The 23,925-nt window shown below is 55.0% G+C and overlaps 1 protein-coding gene across 3 annotated transcripts in view; it reads right to left on the minus strand.

The window, feature by feature from the left end:
- The window catches only part of SIN3B (SIN3 transcription regulator family member B), a 37,973-nt gene extending 17,597 nt beyond the window's left edge, over positions 1-20,376 (minus strand). For all 3 annotated transcript variants that reach the window (XR_008297208.1, XR_008297209.1, XM_027038259.2), the window contains exons 1-8: positions 20,221-20,376; positions 19,869-19,975; positions 18,433-18,586; positions 10,965-11,165; positions 8,777-8,920; positions 2,863-2,985; positions 1,433-1,522; positions 845-963 (exon numbers count right to left, since the gene is read on the minus strand). Coding sequence is in view for 1 of the 3 variants with exons in the window: in XM_027038259.2 (XP_026894060.1) it covers positions 845-963; positions 1,433-1,522; positions 2,863-2,985; positions 8,777-8,920; positions 10,965-11,165; positions 18,433-18,586; positions 19,869-19,975; positions 20,221-20,334 (1,052 nt within the window). In the remaining 2 variants the exon portion in view is untranslated. The remainder of the gene's footprint in view (positions 1-844; positions 964-1,432; positions 1,523-2,862; positions 2,986-8,776; positions 8,921-10,964; positions 11,166-18,432; positions 18,587-19,868; positions 19,976-20,220) is intronic.
- Positions 20,377-23,925: the final 3,549 nt, after the last annotated feature.

A 23,925-nucleotide genomic window follows, 5' to 3' on the forward strand; every position in this document is an offset into this window, starting at 1 on the left:
ACTCGCCCGATGGGACAGAGCTGGTGAGGAGGCAAGAAAGCACACTGTGCACAAACTGGGCACATGCACTCACCTCCTAGAACATCTCTGCCCTCCAGTGGCTGCCCCAGCCCCAAGGGTCGGCCCACACCTGCAGCAGCGGGGGATGCTGGAAGCAGGCCGCTGACCCGCTAACAGGGCTTCTCTCTGGACAGCCGGGATGCTGGGTGGCCCTTTCATCCTTCTTCGAAATTTCCGACTGGTAGTTTTTAAAAGCACGTAGCAAGTGAGTCTCTAGGGGATTTATGCTGGGTGATGAAAACCCAATCACCCGAAGGTTACCTACGGTATAATTCCATTTACACACTTCTGTTGTGGAAGGTCCACAGGTGGAGTGTAGGTTAGGGGTTGCCAGGGGGTTGGGGCCGAGACTGGGGTGGCATGTAGGAGGGACACGGGTGAGGGTATCAGAGGTTAACACAAGCACCCCTGTGGGTCTGAAGCCACTCCGCATCTTGACCGCGGCAGACACACGAGGCTTCCCAGGTGACGGAGCTGTATCAACACGCACGCGCACATACACCAGAAACAGGAAACCCTGAAGGGATGGGTGGACTGGGCGAGAGTCAACATCCTGGTTGTCACGTGACCACAGATGTCGCCACGGGCGAACAGCGCCCAGGACCTGTGTTCTTTCCTCCGACTGCAGCTCCACCTACGACCACTATGACCCTTGCGATTGAAAACCAAATTAAAAAAAAAAAAAAAAAAGGCTTCATTCTTTCTCAAAAGCGATGACCAATGGCAGGGTGGATGGAGTTTCCGGAAACACACCGCGTGGGAAGCCCCGGGAAGGGTCACTCACCCGAGAAACGGGCTGACGAGCTGGAGGAGCTCAGAGCCGGACACGAGCTCCTGGTTGAAGAGTGCGATGCAGCGAAGGAAGTTCTCGTAGACCTCCTGGCTCTTCAGCACCCTGCGAACCTGCGGGGAGAGGGGGTCAGGGGGCCCCGGAGGGCCAGGCCCCACCCTCACCCCTCCCCTCGCTCGGCTGAGACACCGCTCGGTGAGCGCAGAGTCACCAACGCAGGCATGCTCTCGAGTGACGGCCGCGGGCCGCAGGGCAATGCTCTGTGTGCAACTGATAACGTGGCGTGAACAGTGTGTGCACGGGGCCATGTCGCTGGCTCCTGCCACCGACCCCGATGGGGGAACCACGGGACCATCCTTGCTTTAGGAAAGCCATACAGCTCAGGAGGGGCGGACGTGCATCCTCAAGCCTGCTGGGGCTCCGAGCCCTGCTGCCTCCTGCCCACGCCCCCTCTGCTGTGGAAGCTGGGTGCCGGCGCCTTCTCCCGGGCCGGCCCCAGCAGCTCCCCACCCTCCCAGCTCCCTTCCCCGGGGCTCCCATCCTGCACGTCCGAGCTGGGGGAGGCCGGCCTCGACGGCTCACCTTGTCAAAGAAGGAGAACTCCTGCAGCGTGCCATACTTGCCCACGGCAGCGATGGACAGGTCTTTGGTACCTCGGAGTTTCATTTTCTTCTGTGGAGAGAAATCCCATGCCATGAAGGCTCCGTGCATCTTTGTCAAAGTTGCCACATCGGCAACATTGAGCTCTCCCGACAGCAACCGTCATGAGGTGCCGGGGGAGGTCTGCCCCGGACCCCTGTGGAGGAATTCTCAGGACCACCCACCTCAGCCTCCGTGGCCTGGCGAAGGGTGACGGTCACAACCGCCCTGCCCACAATCTGGGATCTAAATCTAGGCAGTTTAGGGCTTTTGATACCAGGCGGGAGCATCACAAAATTGGAACAGCAAGGGAGACGTGCCCCTGGACACAGTATCAGAACCCTCTCCCCTGCCTGTTTTGTCCTGTGGGCTGTGATGGTGGGGGCAAGGGGACGGGAAGAGGACAGGATGATCCAATCTCTTGGATCAGCCCGGGTTTAAAAAAAAAAAAAATTGTTTTTAATTTATTTTGAGAGAGAGCACGCATGTGGGGAAGGAACAGAGAATCCCAAGCAGGCTCTGCACAGTCAACGCGGAGCCCCACACGGGGCTCAAACCCACGAACCGCGAGATCATGACCTGAGCCGAAATCAAGAGTTGGGCGCTTAACCGACTGAGCCACCCAGATGCCCCAAGAAGCTTGGGTTTTAAATCTCTGTGAAGACTTCTGTCTCTAAACTGGACTTAGACCAGAACTTGGCTGCACTCTTGAGGCGTTGTGGACCCTACAAAATCATCTCCCAATGCTGGGGATATGTCCAGAGGACACAGAAGCCAGCTTGAAGGGGCCCCACTGGCCATATCTGAGACAGCTTAGATGCCAAGATAAACAATGAAAATCATGGGTTATAACTCAGGGTCCATGCTGGTATAGGTAACCCGATAAATGGGGGATGAAGAAAAAGCTCTTCCTTACAGTAGAAAGCCAACTAGTAAATGCACAAAATGGGATGGAAATAGAAAATCGCCATCACAGGTAATGAGTGCGACAGGAGCTGGATCTCAGCCTCTCTCACCTCTCAGCGGGCTTCTTGTGCAGTGACCGACCTGCACAACCGCACATGGTGGCCCTGCCTATGAAAGAGCCATTATGGCGAAAAGGAGCAGATTGAGCAGTACATCCTATTTCCACTGGAAAAGGTAACACTCCTCATACCAATCCTGTGAGCCAGGGGTAACAGGTAAACAGCCACCTTAGGAGTGAGCTGACATCCTAAGGTCCCACAGCTGATGAATTCCAGTCAGACCAGGGTCCATTCCCAGGGTCTGCTGCTCGGAGCCTCTGCATATTGCTCCCGAGGCCATCTACTCCCGAGGACCAGGCTGTCGGGTGCCCACATGTGTGGACACCTGTGTGCACAGCTGACGGTTACCTTGGCTGGTGCAGACACCGGACGGAGGAGTGAGGGCCGAGAGCGCTTTTTGCTGTGTTCCAGATTCTTCTCATGCTCACTCTTCTGGACGCTGTTCATTTCGCATGGTCCATTTCCCGTGAACTAAAAACACAAACACAGGAGGCGATTAGTGCTGGGTCCTTCGGGACTGGCTCTTGGCGGGTCTGAGTGCGTGGAACCACTTTTGGCTCGGCCCACGGCCCCAGTGAATGCCGCCTGCCACAGGCCAGGGGCCCCGTCTGCAGGCAAGACGACTCCAGCCTCGAGATGCTCACGTTTACTAGGGGAGAGACCGTGCACCCAAATCATCGTAATCTTAACATGGTGAAGGTGCAGGAAAGGCCAGGATGGATGAAGGTCCTGACAGGTGCAGGAGGACACAGCAGGGAGACACCAGAGTTGGGCGCACCCAACAGACCACTGACAACGGGATGTCCTGCATGTCTTGTCTGAGTGCCCCATAGAAAGGAAGAGCATTTCAGGCGGGGACACTGGCACGCACCAGCCTTGGCAGTAAGAGGAAGCAGCTAGCGGCTACCAGGGCACCTGCGGGGGAGGGGGGCGGGGGAGGGGGGCGGGGGACTTCCAGCCGAGTCTGTATTCTTCTCTACGAGTGAGAAAACACGTCTTGAGGAGAGTCAGCACGCAGCGAGGGGCTTGTCACTGGTCCTCCCAGGTTCTACGCTTCATAGGCAGGGATGCTCCTCACAGGTGGGGTGTCTACAGGGTGTCGGCCATATTTACAAAAAACAGTTCCGGAAGAACGGTTCAGGATCTGCATCTATGTGCACGTGGCGGAGAGCGGAGCAGACGCTGGGGAGGCAGACAGGCCGCAAGGTTTTCTGCAAGATGCGCGCTGGGCCAGAGAGGCACCCCGCAGTCACCCCACCACGTCCCAGGTCCCGCCCCGCCATCGAACCTGGGACGTGGAGACACGACCTGAAGGGAGGAGTACTCTTGGCCTGAAGTGTGGGCTGGGTGAGCAAGGTGTGATGTAGCCAAACAAAATAGCCAGGAACTATCAGATACCAGTGAACTCTGTGTCCGTGTCCTCTGTGTCCCTGCTGGGGACAGGTATACCTGATACATTCTTACATGAACAAGAAAAAAAAAATGTAGGGGCAGAATAAACAAGCGGATGTTTACTTTTTATCGAAGAATAAACATTCGTTTGCACGTGTAGGAAACTTCTAGAAAGATAACGTAAGACATTTGTGAGTACGTAACTTTGAAGAGAATGACTTAGAAACTGAGACAGGGAAGGGGAAGTTTACTGATGTTCCCATGAACGCTTGGTTTTCTCATGAACACGTGTGATTTTTACCATAATAATTATACCGATCGTATTAAAGACCCATCATTTAATTATAGGCAAAACTTGGCCGTTAGGGGATTGATTACACTTCTCTGGAGAACAGTTTTCTAGATTCAAAGCTACTCGAAAGAACCATCTTCAACCGCTATTTCTTGCTGTAGATGTCAGAACGGGTGCAGGCACCGATTCCTAAAGGAGGCGGCCGGGTGACGCCGTGATGTGCCGAGCGGGACCAGGGGCCTGGTAGGGAAACCCACCGCTCGCCCAGCCAGGCTTCCCCAGCCCGAAGACAAGCCCGGTATTACCGAGTTTCTCTAATACTTCAGACAGTTCTTACTTTTTAGTTATGTGTGCCCAATCACGAACGTGTGAGCCCGACGGACCCCCAAAGACACTTTGGCCAGGGGCTGACATATTACCCATGCTGGGCCTGTTTTTGCAAACAAAGTTTTACTGGCACGTAGCCACGCTCACTGGTTTACAGAGCATCCAAAGCTGCTTTCCGGCCATAATGACAGAGCCGAGTCTTTGCGACAGAGACCCACTGGCCGGCAAAGCCTAAGACGCTTACTATCTGGCTTTTCATAAAACGTTTGTTGGGGCACCTGGGTAGCTCAGTGGGTTAAGCACCGGACTCTCAGGTCACGATCTCAGGGTTTGTGGGATCGAGCCCCACGTTGGGCTCTGTGCTGACAGCACGGAGCCTGCTTGGGAGTTTTTCTCTCTCCCTCTCTCTCTCTCTGCCCCTCCTCTGCTCCTGCTTTCTCTCTCTCAAAATAAACAAACATTAAAAAAAAGAAGTTTGTTGACCCCTCTTAGGCCAAGTGGTCACGTTTAATTAGCACAGTATCGGATTTCATCTTTGGTTTCTTTTTGCTGCAGTCTTAATGGAAATTCAAAAACTAACATAAAGGATGGTGAATAAAACATCAAATTATACAACAGATTGTATGTGGGTGCTTTTAATAGTTTAAAAAAAATTCATTCAATCTGTTAAAATGTACAAGACGCTCTGATCAATAAACACAAAAAAAACCCTCTGCTGAATTGATAACAGCTGCTATTTAAAGAAACTGTGTGGGCAGGTGCTTTTGGGGAGGGAGAGCTGACTCTTCCAGGGTGGGCTTTGTCAGCGTCCCGCTTCACAAATGCTCAGCGGTGCCCAGCAGGGGGCGCGCGGCCATGGCAATCGGAGAACAAGGCTAGGCCGGCCCCACGCAGCACTGAGGACACAGGACCAAGACTGAAACCTCAAGGGGAAAGTAAGGCTGTGCCTGCTGCAGGCCTGCAGAGTTCGGACCGCCTGTTTGTGAGTCACCACGTGTCTGCTGTGCACCCCACCCCCACAACTCTAGCAGAGGGGGGCTCCGCGCCCGCTTTCCCAACTTCCTGCAGAGGCAGGGCTCGCAGCCCCAAGGACCTGCTAGGGTCCCTCCCCCAGTGCTGCACCTCCAGCTCCTGTCCAGGCAGGGCGCTCTTGAGAAAGGGGACATCCCTGGCCCCCTGATCTCTGCCAGGACCGTGAAAGCGGGCCTGGGACTCGGCCAGGAGCCTCTGCCCCGAGGATGGGCTGCCCCTGTCCTCCGCGCTGCCCCCAGAGAGGGCAGGGCCCGGGATGAGAGCTGCCACCACACAGGCCGGAGCCCAGGTACGAGATCCCGATCCGAAAGCACGACAGTCCGACAGCCCACCGAGTGTGCCACAGGAGGGGGTGGGTCGGGGCCAGCCGGCGGGCGGCAGCACTCAGCCCCAGCTACCGGGGCCCAAGTGCGCACAGCTGCACCCCAGGCGCACCAACACAAGGGCGCGCGCAGCACCGCAGGGGGCCTTGTGTGGGAAAAGGGGGCCCGCCCGAGGAGGGCCATGGGCTGTGGCACTTCAGAGAGACACGCAGGGCCGAGAGCGCACACGAGGGTGGGGACACGAGCAGGTGGGCTCAGCTGAGAGCCTCTGGGAGAGGGGAGCTCCCTGTCCCCAGGGGGCTCTGCTCAGCCCTCCCCGGGTACTCCCCAGGGGCCTCCCACAGGCCGGTGCAGGCCGGTCCTGGCGGGGCAGAGGGAGGCCCTGCGCCTGGGCGGACACTCTGGGGGGACGCTGGCGCTGGGAGAGGGTGGGGGATAATCCGTCTGGGTCCTACGCCCGCCTTCCCTGAACAACGAGAGCTGCTCTTTCTGGGGTACCGCGTGTGTCCCAGGCTGAGCGCAAAGCACTCGATAGCTTGCCAATCTGCATCTGAGCAGGAAGGCCATCATCCCCACGTGAGACACAAGGAAACGAGGCGCAGGAGGTGACGCGGCTGGCTCAAGCCCCCCTGTGGAGGCCGAGCCAGTGTCTCGGCCCAGACTGTGTGCTCCCAGGGCCCGGCCCGGCCCTCCAGCCCCTGAGCACGCCCAAGGCTCCAGGAAGGTTGGAAGGACAGGCTACAGCTCCCGACTTGACAGGAACAGAGCTTCTGGAACTTTGAGTCAGGAAGTGTTTCTGGGTGGTATCCCAACTTAGAGACGGCACTCATGGACACTGGGAGGCCACGCGATTCTACCTAGAATGTTGATGGCATCCAAACCCAGACTCCTGTGCCCATCCCACCAAGCCCCCGACTCGAGACTGCTGCCCCCAGCCCTGCCTCCCCCCCGACCACATCTTCATTTAGAAGCGGGACCCTGGAGAGGTGGTGATGCCCTAAGATGGGGCAGGGGGGAGGGGGAGCAGTGGGCACGCTTGTGTGCTCGCGCCCCAACTCAACGTCCAAAGCGGGGAACAAAAAGAGGAAACGGAACAGTCAACAAACTAGGAATAGAAAAGCATTTCTTCAATCTGATAAAAGGCATTGACGACAAGCCCAAAGCTCCCAGCACACTCCGTTGAAAGCCGGAAAGCCTCCCCTCTAAGGTCAGCACCAAGGCAGGGATGCCTGCTCCCACCACTTCTATTCAACACAACAATTAGGCCAAGAAAAAGAAGTAAGAGGCACCCAAATTGGAAAAGAAGGAAAACTGTATTAGCAGATGGCATTATGGTATCACGTATATAAAAATTCCTAGTGAAGACACAAGACTATTAAAGCTAACAAACAGCGTGGCTCAGTCGGTTAAACATCCCACTCTTGATTTCACCTCAGGTTACGATCTCACGATTCACGGGTTCCAGCCCTGCGTCAGGCTCTGTGCTGACAGTGTGGAGCCTGCTGGGGATCCTCTCTCTCCCTCTCTCTCTCTGCCTCTCCCCCACCTGCATGTTCTCTCTCAAAAACTAAATCAGCTTTTAAAAATAGATAAAAAATAAAGCTAATAAACAGATTCAGCTCTGCTGAATCGAGCTCTGCGTCGGGCTCTGGCCTGACATCCCAGAGCCTGGAGCCTGCTTTGGGTTCTGTGTCTCCCTCTCTCTGCCCCTCCCCAGCCCGTGCTCTGTTTCGCTCTGTCTCTCAAAAATAAATAAATGTTAGAAAAAAAAAATTTTTAAACAAAACGAAACAAAAACCACCAAATGCTGGGGACGAGGTGAAGTGCTCAGCCGGTAAGAATGTAAAACGGTGCAGCTGCTGTGGAACAGTTTGGCAGCTCCTCAAAAAGTTAAACATAGAGTCTCCGTATGACTCAGCAATTCCACTCCTTGGTATGGACCCCAAAGAACTGAAATCGGGGACTCAAATCAATTCCTGCACGTGCCCGTTCACAGCAGCGTCACTCACAATCCCCTAAAAGAAAACAACCCAGATGTCCACTAACGGGGGAAGGGATACAGCAAATGCAGTCCGTCCACACAAAGGAGTATGACTCAGCCATAACGAGGAACGAGGGCTGGGCGCATGTCATGACGTGGATGAACCTCGGGGACATCACGCTGAGTGGAAGCCAGACACTAAAGACCACGTGACATGTGATCTCCTTTACCCGAAACGTCCAGAATAGGTCAATCTACAGGGACAGAAAGCAGCCTGGCGGGTGCCGGGGGCTGGGCGAGGAGAAGCGGGGAGTGCCTGCGCCCAGGGGCCAGGGTCTCCTTCGGGGTGATGAAAATGCTCTGGAACTGGACAGAAGTGCTGGTTGATTAATACTGTGAACCAAATGCCACTGAACCGAATGCTTCAAAATGGTGTATTTTACGTTACGTGAATTTCACTTCAAGTTTTAAAAAGCCTTACATTCACAGAAAATAAAATGAAAAGGACACATCCTTCAAGGGCAGCCCGGCGGGCCTCAGGCCACGGCAGGGGGGAAAGGCCGAGGATGCGGTCTGCGTGCCTGCCCTCCGTTCCCAAGCCCCTCCTCGCCCCCTGTGCCCCCCGTTCCCCACGCTGCCTTGGACCGCCCCCACCTGCACCTGCCCATAGGGCACCGGTTGCAGGCAGGTCTCCACAGCAGGACCTGCCCCAGCAGGATGTGGACGTGAGACTGAACGGGGGGCCCATGGGTGTCTGCACGCTGTGTGGCTTCTGGGGGAAGCCAGTGTGTCCCGGGCGGGGGTGGGGGTGGGGGGGCGGGTAAGGCTGGCCTGGTCTTCAGGGCTGCCCTGAGAAACAGGGTCCCGGCTGAGAAGAAGGTGGCCCTCGGGTCACAGTGGACACTCTGTACTCACCAGGGAGCGCTTGGCTTCAGGCAGGAACTGTCCAAACTCGGACAGCAGGTCCTCCTGGCCCCGGAAGAGATTGGCCACCTCGGTGAACACCTCCTCCTCGGACATGCCTCGGAATGGCCGGCCCTTCGTGCTCAGCTGCTCCTTCTGCCGATTTTCGGGAAAGGGAAAAGGAGTCGTTAGCCAAGGAACGAGGCACCCCAGGCTGTGACATTCAGGCATCCCGCTGTGGAGGAGACAGAGGGATGACTCACGAAACAGAGAACTAACCGGCCGATTGAGCCCGTGACCGCCACCACCAGGAGACAGGAGTGCGGCCTGCCATCCGCTGACACCCCGGGGTGCCCCGCGCTGGGCCCCCTCGCTCTGGAGAATAGCTCTGCACGCTTTTGTCCTGGTCCCACCGCACGACACAGCCTGAGCCCTGGCCAGGGATGGGGCTTGTGTAGGAGTGTGGACGGAATGAGAGCGGGGCACAGTCGTGCCATCAACGATTTGGCCTCCACCCTTGCGTGTCCTCAACCAGAGGCTGGGGAAGGACAAGGTGAGTGATGAGCCCGCTCCCCGCCCAAGGGCGAAGGGGCGTGTTCTGCCGCGCAGGGGGGAGGGGAGCGCGGGAGCTAAGGCCGGACCTTGAAGGGAAGGGACTACCAGGATGAGGGGCCTGTCCACCCGGAGTCACAAAGACCCCAATGGTTGAAGGAAGACAGCCCGACCTGGAGCTTAAAGCGACAAGATGAAGACTGGAGGGGACCCGGGTCGGGAGGGGCGGAAACAGCAAGCAGAACTCAGGACGGCCATTAGAAATAAGTCCCTGTCAACTTTATCCCCAAGGATGTGACAGAACAAAGGTGGCGGTGCTGGGGCTCCCCTAGAGTGCACAGCATGACATTCCTGCTCCGTGGCTCTAAGGGGAGTGAGCCCTCCCATCAAGTGGCCTTGACATTTCTCTCCCAGCCCTCAGGTCCCCTGAAGCCCTCTATGTGATCTGACCCCTGTGACTGCGCTCCACAGACCTTCCTGGCTTCGAGACAGTCCACCCTTTGTCTACACTCAGCTGCCTGATGGTTCTGACTGGTGTGTCAAATTCAACCTGAATCTCCCCCTCCTGACCCCTACTACGCCCCCACCCCCGTCCAGGGTTGGCAACCATGAACCCCAGGCCTCCTCCCACACACTTCTTTTTTTTCTCCACCCCGCAGAGCTCTAAGTTTCTCCTTCCAGACCGAACCAAGCAGCAACCACTTATCTCTGTCGCCCCAGGCCGTGCACAGAACTTGCTGGCAATTAGCATAAATAAAGGGTAGCTGTGTTGTCAAAACAATCGCGAAGCTTTCTTATAAAAAGAAGACCAGCTTTTTAGGTCCTTTTTAAATCCCTGTTATTAGGTGCTTCCTAGTACTTCTTGGATGCAGAGGTGCCTCAAAGAGCACGTTAAAATCCTAACGAGGGGCGCCTGGCTGGCTCAGTCAGTAGAGCACATGACTCTTGACCTCGGGGTTCTGAATTCAAGTTCTATGTTGGGTGCAGAGATTACCTAAAATCTTGAGAAAAATTAAAAATCAAATCAAATCGTAACTAAACAGGACTCCGACAGGTACTGGTATGCCCGTGTTCACAGCAGTATCATATTCACAACAGCCAAAACACGGGAGCAGGCCAAGTGGCCATCAATGGACGGACGGATAAACACAACTGGGGTGTCAAGGCCACGAAACAGTCTTCGGCCTGAAAAAGGAAGGAGATTCTGACATAGGCTACAACGTGGACGGACCTTTAGGACATCATGGTGAATGAAAGAAGCTGGACACCAAAGGACAAATACTGTTATGATCCCACTTATGACAGGAGGTCCCTGGAGTCGTCAAATTCAGAGAGACAGACAGCAGGATGGTGGGAGCCAGGGGCTGGGGGAGTTCGTGTTTAATGGGGACAGAGTCTCAGTTTTGCAAGATGAAAAGGGTTCTGGGAACGGAGGGGGGTAATGGCTGCACAGTTAATGCCACTGAACTGGACACTTAGAAAAGATTAAAGTGGGGGGTTTTAGGTTACGTATACTGTATCGCAGTTTAAAAAAAAAAAAAAAAGCCGATCAGAATTTTACAGGGTTTGACGAATTCAGACCAGACAACGTGAACACCTCGGATGCGGCGCCATGAACGCCGGTGCAGTGTGACTGGAGGCCGCTCACCTGGTAAGTGTGCAAGATCTCCAAGAACGATCTATAGATCTCCGGGTGGTCCAGAAAACGGGTCTTAATCTTGTTCACGTAGCTGATGGCGTTGTTGAACTCCACGGAATCTGACTCCAAGGGCACCTGGGCTTTGTCCTCCTTGTACAGCACCTGCTGCTTGAAGTTCTCCGTGCAGTCGCTGTGGTTGTGCGAATTCTCCTGCGAACAGCACGACCCGAGTTACCGGCGGTCCGGACGCCGGGAACAGGGGTGAGGAACGCCGGGCAGAGCCCCTGCCTGCGCCAAGAGCAAGCACAAAACCCAGCGCGGAGCCGAGGTTTTTAACGAGATGCAGGGAAACGTTCCTTTGCGGGGAGCAAAGGAGGGGGGGCCCCGCTGCACGGAACGTGCAGGTAACTCCTCCCTCACCGCTCTGGGCGTCTGCCTGGCGCCCGGTGAGTCTCCTGAACTCGCCTCCGTCTCACCAAAGAACACAGAAGTTTGATGGACAACCGGACACCTTGAAAAGCGAGCGTTCGGGAGAAAGGCACGAGAAGCGCACGGTGTAATCCCCTTCGGAGTGGAGTCTGGGGCTGTTTGTAGAATCTCCCCGCGCTTTCAAGCCAGCCCACTGCAGCGAGAGTGTCCCGAGGTGTGAAAGCACCTGCTGCCAGCGGTGCCGGCAAAGTTGGGGCCCCGCCGCCCACGCCATCCAGGACTGTGGGACTTCGGGTGCTAAGCCCGGGGCGCGTCACCCGGGAGAGGAGACGGGCCCTGGCCAGTCGTCATGCCTGCCCTCCGTCTGTGTGCTTTCCTGTCCGTACAAAGATGAAAAAGAAAACAGACACACACGTCTCTCTCCCGGGCGCCCAGAATCCTAACTTGCGGCAGGGCAGGACCACCCCCATGAAGAAGGGGATGCTGAGGTTTCTAAACTGAAATTTCATGCGCGGTTCTGAGGACGCCCCACAAACCCTGACTGGGCTTTCAGGGGCGACCCCCTGGCATCCTGCAGGTCCCCCGCGCACACAGCTGGTTCTCCAGCAGGTTGGGATCCCTCCAGCTCCGCTTCAGGTATCTGTGAGGACACGTTCTCGGCGAGTCTTCCGGAACCGCCCCACGCCAAACTCGAATGGCCTTGTCTCCCAGCATTCCAAGCCCCTTTCTTGCTCGGTTTTCCTCCACAGCACATGTCACCTTCCTACACATAACATATTGTACTCATTTCGTTGTCTGTTCACCCCCGACCAGACGGCAAACGCCCGAGGGCAGAGATGCCACTTTGTTCGCTGCCGTATCCCAAGTGCCTGGAACAGTGCCTGGAACAGAGCCGGCCTCATCCACTGCTGGGAATCATCAGATGACCAGAAAGAGCAGACTGAGCCGCTGTTCCCATCCCCCTCGGCGGGCGGTGATATCAGCACGTGGCACCAAGCACGGACCCGGAGACTCTGCAGGATGGGGAGTGCCGGGCACACAGCTGTCATCATGATGGGCACACCTGTCGGGCACACTCGCTGTCCTCTTGGACGGGTGTGCTATGCCACTCAGGCCGCCGTAACAAAACACCACAAGACTGGGCCGCTGACACAACAGAAATTTATTTCCTCACGGTTCTGGAGGCTGGAGTCCAAGATCAAGGTGTCGGCAGGGTCGGTATCTCTGGAGGCATGTTGGGCTTGCAGGCGGTCGTCTTCTCACTGTATTCTCACATCGCTGACCGTCTCTGTGGGTCCCTCCGTGTGTCCAAATTTCCTCTTCTTATAAGGACACCCTAAGGGCCTCATTTTACCTTAATTACCTCTGTAAAGGTCTCCAAGTACCGTCACATTCTGACATACTGAGGGTTGGGCCCTCAATGTATGAATTGCGGGGCATGGGGACGGGGTTGGGGAGAGGACACAACTCAGCCCAAAACATGGGTGCAGAAGCAACTCTAGAAAAGTCTGAGCCGAGGGGCGCCTGGGTGGCTCAGTCGGTTGAGCATCCAGCTTCGGCTCAGGTTGCGATCTCGCGGTCCGTGAGTTCGAGCCCCGCGTCGGGCTCTGTGCTGACATCTCAGAGCCTGGAGCCTGCTTCAGATTCTGTGTCTCCCTCTGTCTCTGCCCCTCTCCCACTCATGCTCTGTCTCTCTCTGTCTCAGAAATAAATAAACATTAAAAAAAATTTTTTGGAAAAAAAAAAGAAAAGTCTGAGCCGAGACAAGCACACACGCCAAAGACCCGCAGCAGCCACAATTCTAAATACCGGCTCTCCCTAGCGGTGGGGACGCTCTTGCTGATTACCTCTACCGCCTTCCTTCCAGGTGTGCTGGCCTGGCAGCAGAAGGAGCCAGGAGTCAGCAGGAGTCAGCAGGAGCCAGGGAGGGTTAGGGGGATGGAGCAGCCTTGGGGCAGAGGTTTGCTGCAGAGGCGGCTGTGCTCATCGGAGCTGCCCACCTAGGGGGCGTACCCCTTCCAATGCCCTGGAGTGAGGCACTGTGTCAAGGTGAACTCTCCTCACGGCCACGGCTTGGCAAAGAGGGCCAGACAGTCCTGGTGCAGCTGCCGTGGCCAACGGTCTGGCGGTTCTTCGGGAAGTTAAACATAGTTACCATGTGACCCTGCAATCCCACTCCTAGGTATCTACCAAAGAGTCGGAAACAGGAGTGCAGACGGCCTGAGTGTCTATTAACAGAGGGATGGATAAACAATGTGGTCCAACCATACGATGGAGTATTATTCAACTATAAAAAGGAAAGAAGAGGGGTGCCTGGGTGGCTCAGTCGGTTGAGCGTCCGACTCCTGGTTTCAGCTCAGATCACAATCCCAGGGTCATGGGATCGAGCCCCATGTCGGGCTACACACTGAGCATTGGAGCCTGCTTAAGAGTCTCTCTCTCTCTCTTTCTCTCTCTCTCTGCCCCTCTCCCTGCTCATGTGCTCTAAAATAAAATTAAAAACAAAATATTAGGAAAAAAAAAACAAAGGGAAGGAAGCTCTGACACATGGTACAAAGAGGATAAACCTCGAAACCATAATGCTACGTGAAGGAAGCCAGACACAAAAAGTTATACATGATATCATTGAAATGAAATGTCCAGAAGAAGCAAACCTACAGAGACAAAGTGGATTAGTGGTTGCCAGAAGCTGGTGGGAGAGGAGAATTGGGAGGTACGGTTTCTTTCTGGGGTGATAAAAATGTTCTGGAATTAGTGTCGGTGGTTGTGTCAACATATGCAAACCCACGGAGTTGTATACTTGACTTACAAAACGGGAATTCAGGTTATGTGAATATTATCACAATTTCAAAACTTTGGTGGTTTTTTTGTTGTTGTTTATTTGTTTTTCAGAGAGAGAGAGAGAGAGAGCGCACAAGTGGGGAAGAGGTAGACCGAGGGAGTCACAAAATCTAAAGCGGGCTCCAGGCTCCAAGCTGTCAGCACAGAGCCTGACATGGGGCTCAAAACCATGAACCATGAGATCATGACCTGAGCTGAAATCAAGAGTCAGATGCTTAACAACGGAGCCATCCAGGTGTTCTTAAAATCTGTTTTTAAGATTGATTGATTGATTGATTGATTGATTTGAGAGTGGGTGAGCATGCAAGGGGAGGGCAGAGAGGGAGAATCTCAAGCAGGCTCAAAGCCCAGTGCAGAGCTCGATGTGGGGCTCAATCTCACTGTGAGATCATAACCTTAGCCAAAATTAAGAGCTGGATGCTTAACTGAGCCACCCAGGCACCCCTAAAAAATTTTTTTTTATATTTATTTATTTTTGAGAGAGAGAGAGAGAGAGCGAGAGCGCGCACAAGCAGGGGAGGGGCAGAGAGAGAGGGAGACACAGAATCTGAAGCAGACTCCAGGCTCTGAGCTATCAGTGCAGAGCCCGACGCAGGGCTCAAACTCATGAACAGTGAGATCGTGACCTGAGCCAAAGTTGGACACTTAACTGACTGAGCCACCCAAGTGCCCCTGCTAAAACATTTTTAATGTCATCTCTGGGAAATGTAAAAACCACTATCCATACAAATACAAGCTGGCTTTGGCCCACGGGCCAACCCCTGCTCTAAACCTTCCAGAACAATCCAAGTTTTTCTCTTGTCTGCTTACCCTGAGTGACCTAACAGGCACGGTTAGGTATACTCCTAGGCACAGATGGCCAGCCCCACATAGCCAGCCCTTGGAGTGGTGGCCGCACACAGCCCCACCCGGATAGGTAGGAGACAGCTCACCAGACAGCATACCGCAAACACAGGGTGGCACCCTGCCACCCGGACCGCTCCCAGGCTTCGCTCACCTCAGCAAGTGCCTGCCACCTTCACCCAGAGGCTGAGGCCGCCTGGAGCCTCCGTGGACTTCCCACTTTCACAGACTCCCCACCCACTCTGCCTGGATCACACGGACCCCTCCATGGCCTCCCAGATCCTCTCTTGCCCCCTCAGTCCATTTCTGGCACCGCAGCCAGAGCGGCCTTTATGGAACTCTCCACTGGTTCCCCATGCTCCTGGCTCTCTCCTCCGCCCTCTCCCCTTTACTTCCCAACCCCACAGTTTCCCTGGCTGTTTCTCAAGCACGCCCACTCATTCCCACCTCAGGCTCTTAAACCCCACCCAGGACACCTCCACCCCAAGACACAGGCGGGGTTCTTGATCGCTCATGGAGGATCTGCCCACGGCTCCTCAAACCCTGCCCCTGCCTTCACTCGCAGCCCTAAACCCCCTCGGGTATTAATCTGCCCACCCGTATCCTCTGAGTCCCCTACGTGGACCTGCAAAGTGCCCCTGACAGCAGGGACTCTGAATAAACCCCAGCGCTGGGCGCAGAGGAGGTGGTCTACACCTGCCCCCTGAGTGACTAAGACACCAACGTGAGAGATGACCCGCCAGGAACTCGCTGAACTTCCAAATGACCCTCCCCCCGGGAAAACACGGCAGGCCTGCCTCTGAATGGAAAGGGACCACTTAGAGTACGAGCGACCCCTAAAGGTTCACTAACGCTACCTGTGCTCCCGCCAACCATAAAAGGGCTGGCTCCCGGGAGGGAGGCGGGGTTGGTCTGAAGCGAACCTGGGAGCTGGGAGATTCATCACTTTCCCACCCACAGGCTGCGTCTTGCTCCTCCCACACACGCCTGGCACCGTCCCGGAACAGGGGACATCGTTGTGAACCAGACAGACGAGGGGCCTGCCTGACCTGCGCTCAGGTCTGCCGGGCCAGGCAAACCAAGGCACGGCGCATTTTTAACTTCACATCCTAGCGTTGCTATTTTAAAACACCCGAGATGGGGTGATGTGAGAATGATGGGGGGGTGGGGGGTGGCGAGTCGAGGGCTGAGGAGTGACGTTACAACTGAGGCCTGGATGACTGGCTCAGGAGGCGGCAGACCCCCGTGCTGCCCTGGCCCTCCTCTGGCCGCACCCCTCCCACCCCCCATCATGGCACGTGTCTGTCTGTCCTCCTCTCACACTAGTGTTCTCAAGGACGACGATTCTGTCCCACAGGGGCACGTAGCAACATGGGGAGACGCTTCTAGGTTGTCACACAGTGGGGGGTGGCGGCCGGGGACGCCGCTCAGCACCCTACAGTGCCCAGGACAGCCTGTTCCAGAAAGAACGATCTGGTCCCAAGGGCAACAGGGCCAAGGCTGAGAAACCTGCACAAAGGGCAAAGGGCCCCCTGCAGTGTGGGCCTCCCTTAATTCTCTTTGTCAGCATCTGAGAGCTACTCCTTCCTTGCCTGTAGCTGACGGGACTTGTAAGATGAAAAATGAAAAAAAAAAAAAAGCTGTACTTCAAAACGAGCTTTGGAAGCCAAGAGGCCACCTCGTTTATGCCTGGCCCGAAGGAGCACCGGAAAGCAGGGCTGGAAAAACAGGCAGGTCAATCAATGTGGACTGAAATGGCGTGGGCGGCCGTCGAAGGGGGCTCCAGATATGCTGGTTTCGGGGCTCTGGGCTTCAGCGAGATTATAAAGCCGGGTTAAGTAGCTGTTAAGTCACGGGGAAGAAAGGGCTGGGCTGGCCTCGCTCTCTCCGTAACAGCTCTCCATGGAGTGAGCACAACAGCAAGGGCCTTGTGGCTGTTTTCCGGGAAGGACGGCCTCCAAATGTAACCACCGTGCAGGTTCACACGGAGATTCAGCCCCGCGAGCAGGGTTCCTCCCAACGGCTGGGGATGGAGAGAGGGGATTTCCACACCTGGAGCGCAATTTAGGTCTTCGACCTCGGCTCTTTCTTCGTGAGTGATGGCAATGACACCCTGTGTTTATATGGCGCTTCGGACTCGTCAAAGTGCTCCCGTGCACACCGCTGCAGATGAGCTTGGTCTCCTCGCCAGCTGTGACAGTTCCGAAGATTAATCCCACCCAGGCTTGCGCTGTCTGGACCCACGAGCCTTACATCTGGATCGTGGGGCCCCACTCGTAAATGCAAAAGGGAAGGGCTCTGGAGTTCAGCGGCCACACGCTCCCAAGTTCCTCTTTAAAACCTCGCTCTCAGAGAGGGCTGTCACTGTCACACTGCGTCTGGCTGTTCTCTTTCCAAATCTGACTCTTTCATCACAGGCGAAACCAAGAAATCAACCAAATGCTTCCTGCGGTCGATGCTTTACGCTCCCCGCTAAAAACCCAAACCCCTGGGGCAGAGAGAGAAGAGGCTGGAAGAGCGGGTTCACACACACCAGTGGTTCCTGATGGGGGCGATTTTGCTCCCAGGAGGCATCTGGCGACGTCTGGTGACACTTTTGGCTGTTGCCACTGGGTGAGGGCCTAGTGGGTGGAGTCCCGGGATGCTTCCAAACATTCCCAATGCACCAGGTGCCCCCCCCCCCCCCAAGAGCACAGCATTATAGCAACAGGGCCAAGGTGGAGAAAAAGACAATGGTTACTTTATGAAAGTAAAGCTCACGTAGGCTTTCATTTTCTCAGGGGGTCTGGTGAGCTCAGGCAAGAACGGACTGCAGGGATAGAGGAGGAACAAAAGCCACAAGCCTTGTCTGAGCCAGCGGCCCTGTTGGTAATTAAATGCGGCACGGCGACACTGACATGGCTATTCACACCCGCATCGCAACTGCTTTATTTTGTGGGCGGCACCCAGGATGCCCAGAGACCACGTGCCTAAGTCCAAGTGTGGCCTGCCTAGCCCGCTCACAGGGAAAGCCTCAGGACAAGAGCTTGGTGACTGTGGATGGTTATTCTGACAGGACATAAAACTGTTAAGAGAATGCGCCGCCCCCCCCCCCCCCCCACAACCTCCAACACAAGCACATACATCCACTCTTAATTTAAATCCTCCAAATGGATCCATCGATTTGGGGGTAAAGAGGCAGGCGGTGGAGGTATTTTGATCTATTCTGCCCTGTGCTAGAAGCGAGCAGCAGGTCTGGAAAAAGACTGGCTCTTCTCTGACTCTCCCACAACGTAAGACACAAGACGCACCACCGGGCCTGGGGACTGAGTACCAGAATGGGCCACGTTAAGGCCACATCCCTCAAACCCCTGCAGCGGCATACCTGGCTCGACAGAGGCGACTGTATGTTTAACTTGCCATTCTTGGGAATGTCTATTCGGTACCCGAGGGGAAGGAAGGCGTTGAATCCAACAATGAGGTCAGGGTGTTCGTGGAATAGCTGCGACACGCGTCGGATGACTCCGGGAGTATCGATGCTGGAACAGAAAAGAATGAGAAGTGGGCACAAGTGTCTCGGGGAGCACGCCGAAAGCGAAATCCACTCCCAACTCCCTTCACGGCGCCACCTAACGAGCTTCTCGAAGGACAACAAGGCACCCTGCAGTGTGACCAGGTGTGATTCAGCCAACGTGTAATGTGTAATCTGCTTCCACGGCAGCCAGGCTCCGGCTTGCTGTGCCCTCCTAGTGAGAACCACAGGGCATTTGCATGGCACAGCTCCCCAGAACACTCCAAGCACATGCATCCGGTTCTGAAGATGTCAGGAGAGCCGAGTGGAAGTCCGGGACTCCAGGAAGAGGGAGGAGACCAAAGCCCTCTAAGCAATGCGATAAACTATGACACCGGTGTTGATCCCAGCAAGTGACGGCAAGGCATAAATACCAAAGGCAATGCAAGTGTCAGTTGCACAACGATGCCAGGGGTCTCCGTCATGGCTGCACTGGGGCTCCCTCGAGACCCTAGCATGGCTCTCTTGGAAGGAAACCAGGCCAGCACTATCACATTTCCTCAAGAGGGGGAAGCAGCATGGTGGGGATGTGACCAGCGGGGACCTAAGAGTCAGAGTGAGGAAATTCTAGTCCTGACTACCCCTAAATTTAGTCTGGGCAAGCCCCTGGCCCCTTGTAAGTCCAAGTGAGCCCCCTGTCAAATGAGGGCGTGGTCTCGAGGTCCCCCATCTATCTCCAACCCCCCTGTGTGCCCACAAAGTCAGTTAATGTGTTTTAAACCCTTTCTATGTGCCAGGCCCTTTACAAAGCATTTTATGCACACTACTTTCCAACAGGCTAGGGACTAGGGTACCTTGATGACAAGATTTAATGGGGGGTGGGGAGAAGGCTCCAAAACGCTCAATGATCAAGATAAACAGCCTTTTAATGCAGTGCTTAAAAAAATTAAAATTAATTTTAAAAAATTCTTGACGAACAAAATTCACTGAAAAATCATTTTCAGTAAAAACAGGACCGCACTGTGCACTTGTGGACTTCTCTCCCGCTGTCTCCTAACCCCATCCCTGCTCTCCTTCCAGGAATCCCCATAACAGCTCCACAGGGGAGGTACTCTCCACTCCCGTTTTTTGTTTTTTTGTTTTTTGTTTTTTTTTTTAAGAAGGAAGGAGGCTCTGAGAGGTTCCACGACCTGCGCAAGGTCACCCGACTGGGGCGGAGAGGCAAACCGGGATGGGGGTTCCCACCCCGCTCAGCCGGATCCGCGGCCCAGGGCCGCCCCCCCTGGGGTGGGGAGGGGTCCCGCGGGTACCTCTGGCTTTTGAACTCCTTCATGATCTCCAGGAAGCCGTTGTAGGTTGCGGGGTCGCTGCCGAAGCGAATCTTCACCTGGTCCAGGTAGGTGAGGGCGTCCTCCACCTGCGAGGAGGGAGAGGGTCCCAGTGGGCGGGGGTCGGCGGAGGAGGGGACGGAGGACAAGGGTCTCTGGCGGGGAGGGGGGCGGGCCGAGCCTCAGAGCAGCCGAGGTAAGGGGTCAGGGGACTGGGGTCGGGGACTGTGCGGAGTGGAGGCCGAGGCGGGGCCGGGCGGGGCCCGGGCGAGGGGCATCGGCCCGCGGGGGCCGGACGACAGGGTTCGCGAGGGAAGGCAGGGACAGCACTCACGTGCACGGGCAGCTTCTCGTGGCCCGCGGAGCCCGAGCGACCCCAGCGGGCGCCGCTCAGTCCCCGGCCCGCGGGGCCGCCGCCGCCGCTGCCGCCGCCGCCAGCGTGCGCCATGTTGGAAGTCGGAGCCGCGGCCCGCCCCGCCCCCGCCCGAGGGCCGGCCGCGCATGCGCAGGCTCCTCCCGGAGGGGCGGGGCTTGATGAGGTCGCGAGGGGCGTGGCTCCTTGAGGGACTTGCTCCGGGATCTTGCTAAAATTGAAACGCTAACCAATTCCTTATATAGCAGGAGAGAGCAAACCGAGACGTGCCGCTTGTTTTTGTCCGGCTCCGCAAGCAAACCTCAGAATGGCTTTTACATTTTTTAAAGTTGGAAACATATCAAAAGAGAAGACTATTTCGTGACACGTGAAGTTTCTTCAGTTCAAATTTCAGTGTTTGTAAATTAAAATTTTACTGGAACGGGAGCACACCCGCTCGTGTACCTATCATCTGTGGCTACTTTTGCACTACGACAGCTGGGTGAGCAGCTGTGACAGATCCTAAGATGTGCAGGCCCTGATATATTTACTGAAAACTATTAGTGGACCCCTGCTTTATAGGGTTGATGCGACAATGGGGCAGGGGCACACAGCACCACAGGGGGCCTTGGGAAGTGCATTTTTGCTAATTGGCTATTGATTTAGTTCCACTTCTCTCTTCACTTCTCTAGTCCTGATTCCATCATTTACCCAGTGACCAGTTCAGGAGTCTCTTTTTTTTTTTTAATGTTTATTTATTTTTTAAGAGAGAGAGAGAGAGAGTGTGTGTGTGAGCGGGGGAAGGGTAGAGACGGGGGAGACACAGAATCCAAAGCAGGCTGGAGGCTCTGAGCTGTCAGCACAGAGCCTGACTCAGGGCTAGAGCTCACGAACCCCGTGAGATCATGACCTGAGAGGAAGTCAGATGCTTGACGGACTGAGCCACCCAGGTGCCCCCAGTTCAGGAGCCTCTTAACCAGTTTCCCTAGCCCTGGTGCTCTCAGAACTGGGATCATTCCACAGCTGCTTTCAAACCTCCAACGTCATCCTATTTCTTGTGAGATGGAATCTAAGCACCTATGTGCAGTATTGAAGGCCATAAGAACCTGGCCCTTACAAACCTTTTCTTGCAGAATTTTCTACTCACCCTCTCCCTGTGCAGAACCTCTTGTCAAGGTCAGCCCAACCTGACTGCTTCCTGGCCCCATGCATTAGCACACGCCATTTCCCTGGTCAGAAGCCCAGTTCTGTCTCTTCAGAAAACACCTATGCACCCTTCAAAACACGACCTGACCCCTCCTCTGTCTTCCCCCTGTCCCCCGTACATCACCTTTTTGTGCTTCACCTCTGACACAAATCCCTGACATGGAGCCCCATCTATGAACGTTTATCAAATGAATGAACATTCAATCAATGACCACATGGCATCTCTTTTTTATGTGCGAGGAGGTGCAGGAAAGCCAAGAGTACCTTGGCAGGGAGCCCATCATTTGCCAGGCTCTGTGTCAGGATTAGAATGGTAAACAAAACAGGCGAGGCTTTTGCCTTCACAGAAGGTTCCATCTTTCAGGAAAGATGGGAATCGAATAATCACACATACACACACAAAAGTAGTTTGAACTGTCTCAGGTACTTCAAAAGAGAAGGTACAAGTGTAACAGTTACTATGTTCTAGTTACCGTGGCTGTGTAACAAACCACCCCAAGATTTAGAGGATTGAAATGACCACGTTTATTTGCTCTGCAACCTGCAATTTGGGCAGCTTGGCAGGGAAGGCTCTTCGCTGGCCCCTCCGTGTCAGCCGGGCAGTTGGAAAGCTGAGGCTGGAATCTTCGGAGGGTTTACTCACCCACATGTCTGTCAGTTGCCGTTGGCTGTAGGTGGAGACAGCTGTTGCCAGAAGCACCTACCTGCAGCCCCTACACACACCCTGAGCATCATGGCAGCTGAGTTCTGAGAACCCTTGTCCCAAGAGGAGCGAGCAAGCCGGGTGGAAGCCGTATCACCTTTTCTGACCCGGCCTCAGAAGTCACACAGAATCATATCCATTGTAGCCATTACAAAGTCCCTCCCAAATTCCAAAGGAAGGCAAACGGACTCCAGAACCTGGGCAGTGGCCAGATTCTGGAATAGGATAGGGGACGGGAAATACTGCCGTGACCATTTTTGGAAAACACTACCTGCCCCCCTGGGGGATTTAACCCAGTCTAGCCAGGGATGAGGAAGACTTCCCGGAGGAGGTGACACTCCAGCTGAGTTCTAACGGGTGTGTGGGCATTCGCCATGAAAGTCAGGAGAAACAGCTGTGTAAGGGCCCCTCGATGGGAAGGAACGTGGTGCACTTGAACTTAGAGAGAGACAGAGACACCGGTGTTGTGGCAGTGCAGAGGAGTCAGGGGGTGGCAGTGGGGGCAGGGAGGGGCAGGATAAGCAGGGCAAGGCCAGCAGAGGCAGAGCACTCGTCCTCATGGGATGAGTTACAAATTTTGGTCTTGGCATCCAGCGCCCGGTATAAAGCGCGGTGTAAATGGGTTTTATGCAAGCTGCTGCTTGAACAGCTTTGAATTTGGAAGCGAGTGCCCGGGGCCGCTCTGCAGGGAAGTGATGGGAGGGAAGCCAGGCAGGGTGCAGGGAGGGTGTTTCATCATTTAGGCAAAGGAGGTTGGTGGCTTAGACCAGGGAGGGGAGCTGTGGAGGTGGAGAGGAGGGGGTGGAAGGAAGCAATATTCAGAAGGTGAGGCAGAGAGACTGTGTGTGGTGCCTGGTAGATGTGGGGGGGAGGGGAGGAGGAGGAAGCAAGCCTCCAGGATTCGTGGCTCCCAGCCCAGAAAGGGAGTCAGCTCAGTTTCAGCGCATTCCTGCATGAACATCGGCTAAGAGGGCCTGAACCCTTTGAGGCCGCCAGATGTCTGGACAGTCATTTTCACACCAACGCCTCCTGGCAACCTATTAGTCACTGTCCTAGAGTACCAACTGCACGTGTGGGCTTTTGACACCCCACGGGGTCCTCACTCTATGCCTCCTCGCCTCCGAGGAGGGTGGGTCTATTCACATTTCAAGGATCACTTTTAGTTTTCCATTCTTTTTACAGATCTCCCTGAGGAAGCCCTCACTCATTTGGAGAACAGGAGACGGCAAGCCAGGTTTTCACCTCGGGTGTTTGTGTGGGCCTGCACGTTTGTATGCAGACAGCCAGCTGACGTCTTCCGTCCACAGACATCTTTCGTTCTTATTTTTATAAAGCGTAAAAAATGCTAAGTTCTGGGGTGCCTGAGTGGCAGTCTGTTAAGCCTCCAACTTTGGCTCAGGTCATGATCTCACAGTCCGTGGGTTCAAGCCCGGCATCAGGCTTTATGCTGACAGTTCAGACCCTGGAGCCTGCTTCCGATTCTGTGTCTCCCTCTCTCTCTGCTCCTCCCCCAGTCTGTCTCTCTCTCTCAAAAGAAATAAACGTGAAAAAAAAAATGCTAACTTCTTTTCTCTGTTGTTCTCATCTGCACAGATTGAATGAAAGCTCTTAACGTTGACAATTGCACTAGACCAACACTAATTTCCTTACCATTTCACAAACTTAATAGCATTATGGTAAGATTCATAGGTAGGTCTTTCTTTGGACAGTCTTTTGGCAAGGTTAAAAAGACATGATCAAAAGGTAACTATTTTGAACTAATCTAAGCCTTTCCAGAT

The sequence above is a fragment of the Acinonyx jubatus genome, chromosome A2 (assembly GCF_027475565.1).
Source record: "Acinonyx jubatus isolate Ajub_Pintada_27869175 chromosome A2, VMU_Ajub_asm_v1.0, whole genome shotgun sequence".
NCBI lineage: Eukaryota > Metazoa > Chordata > Mammalia > Carnivora > Felidae > Acinonyx > Acinonyx jubatus.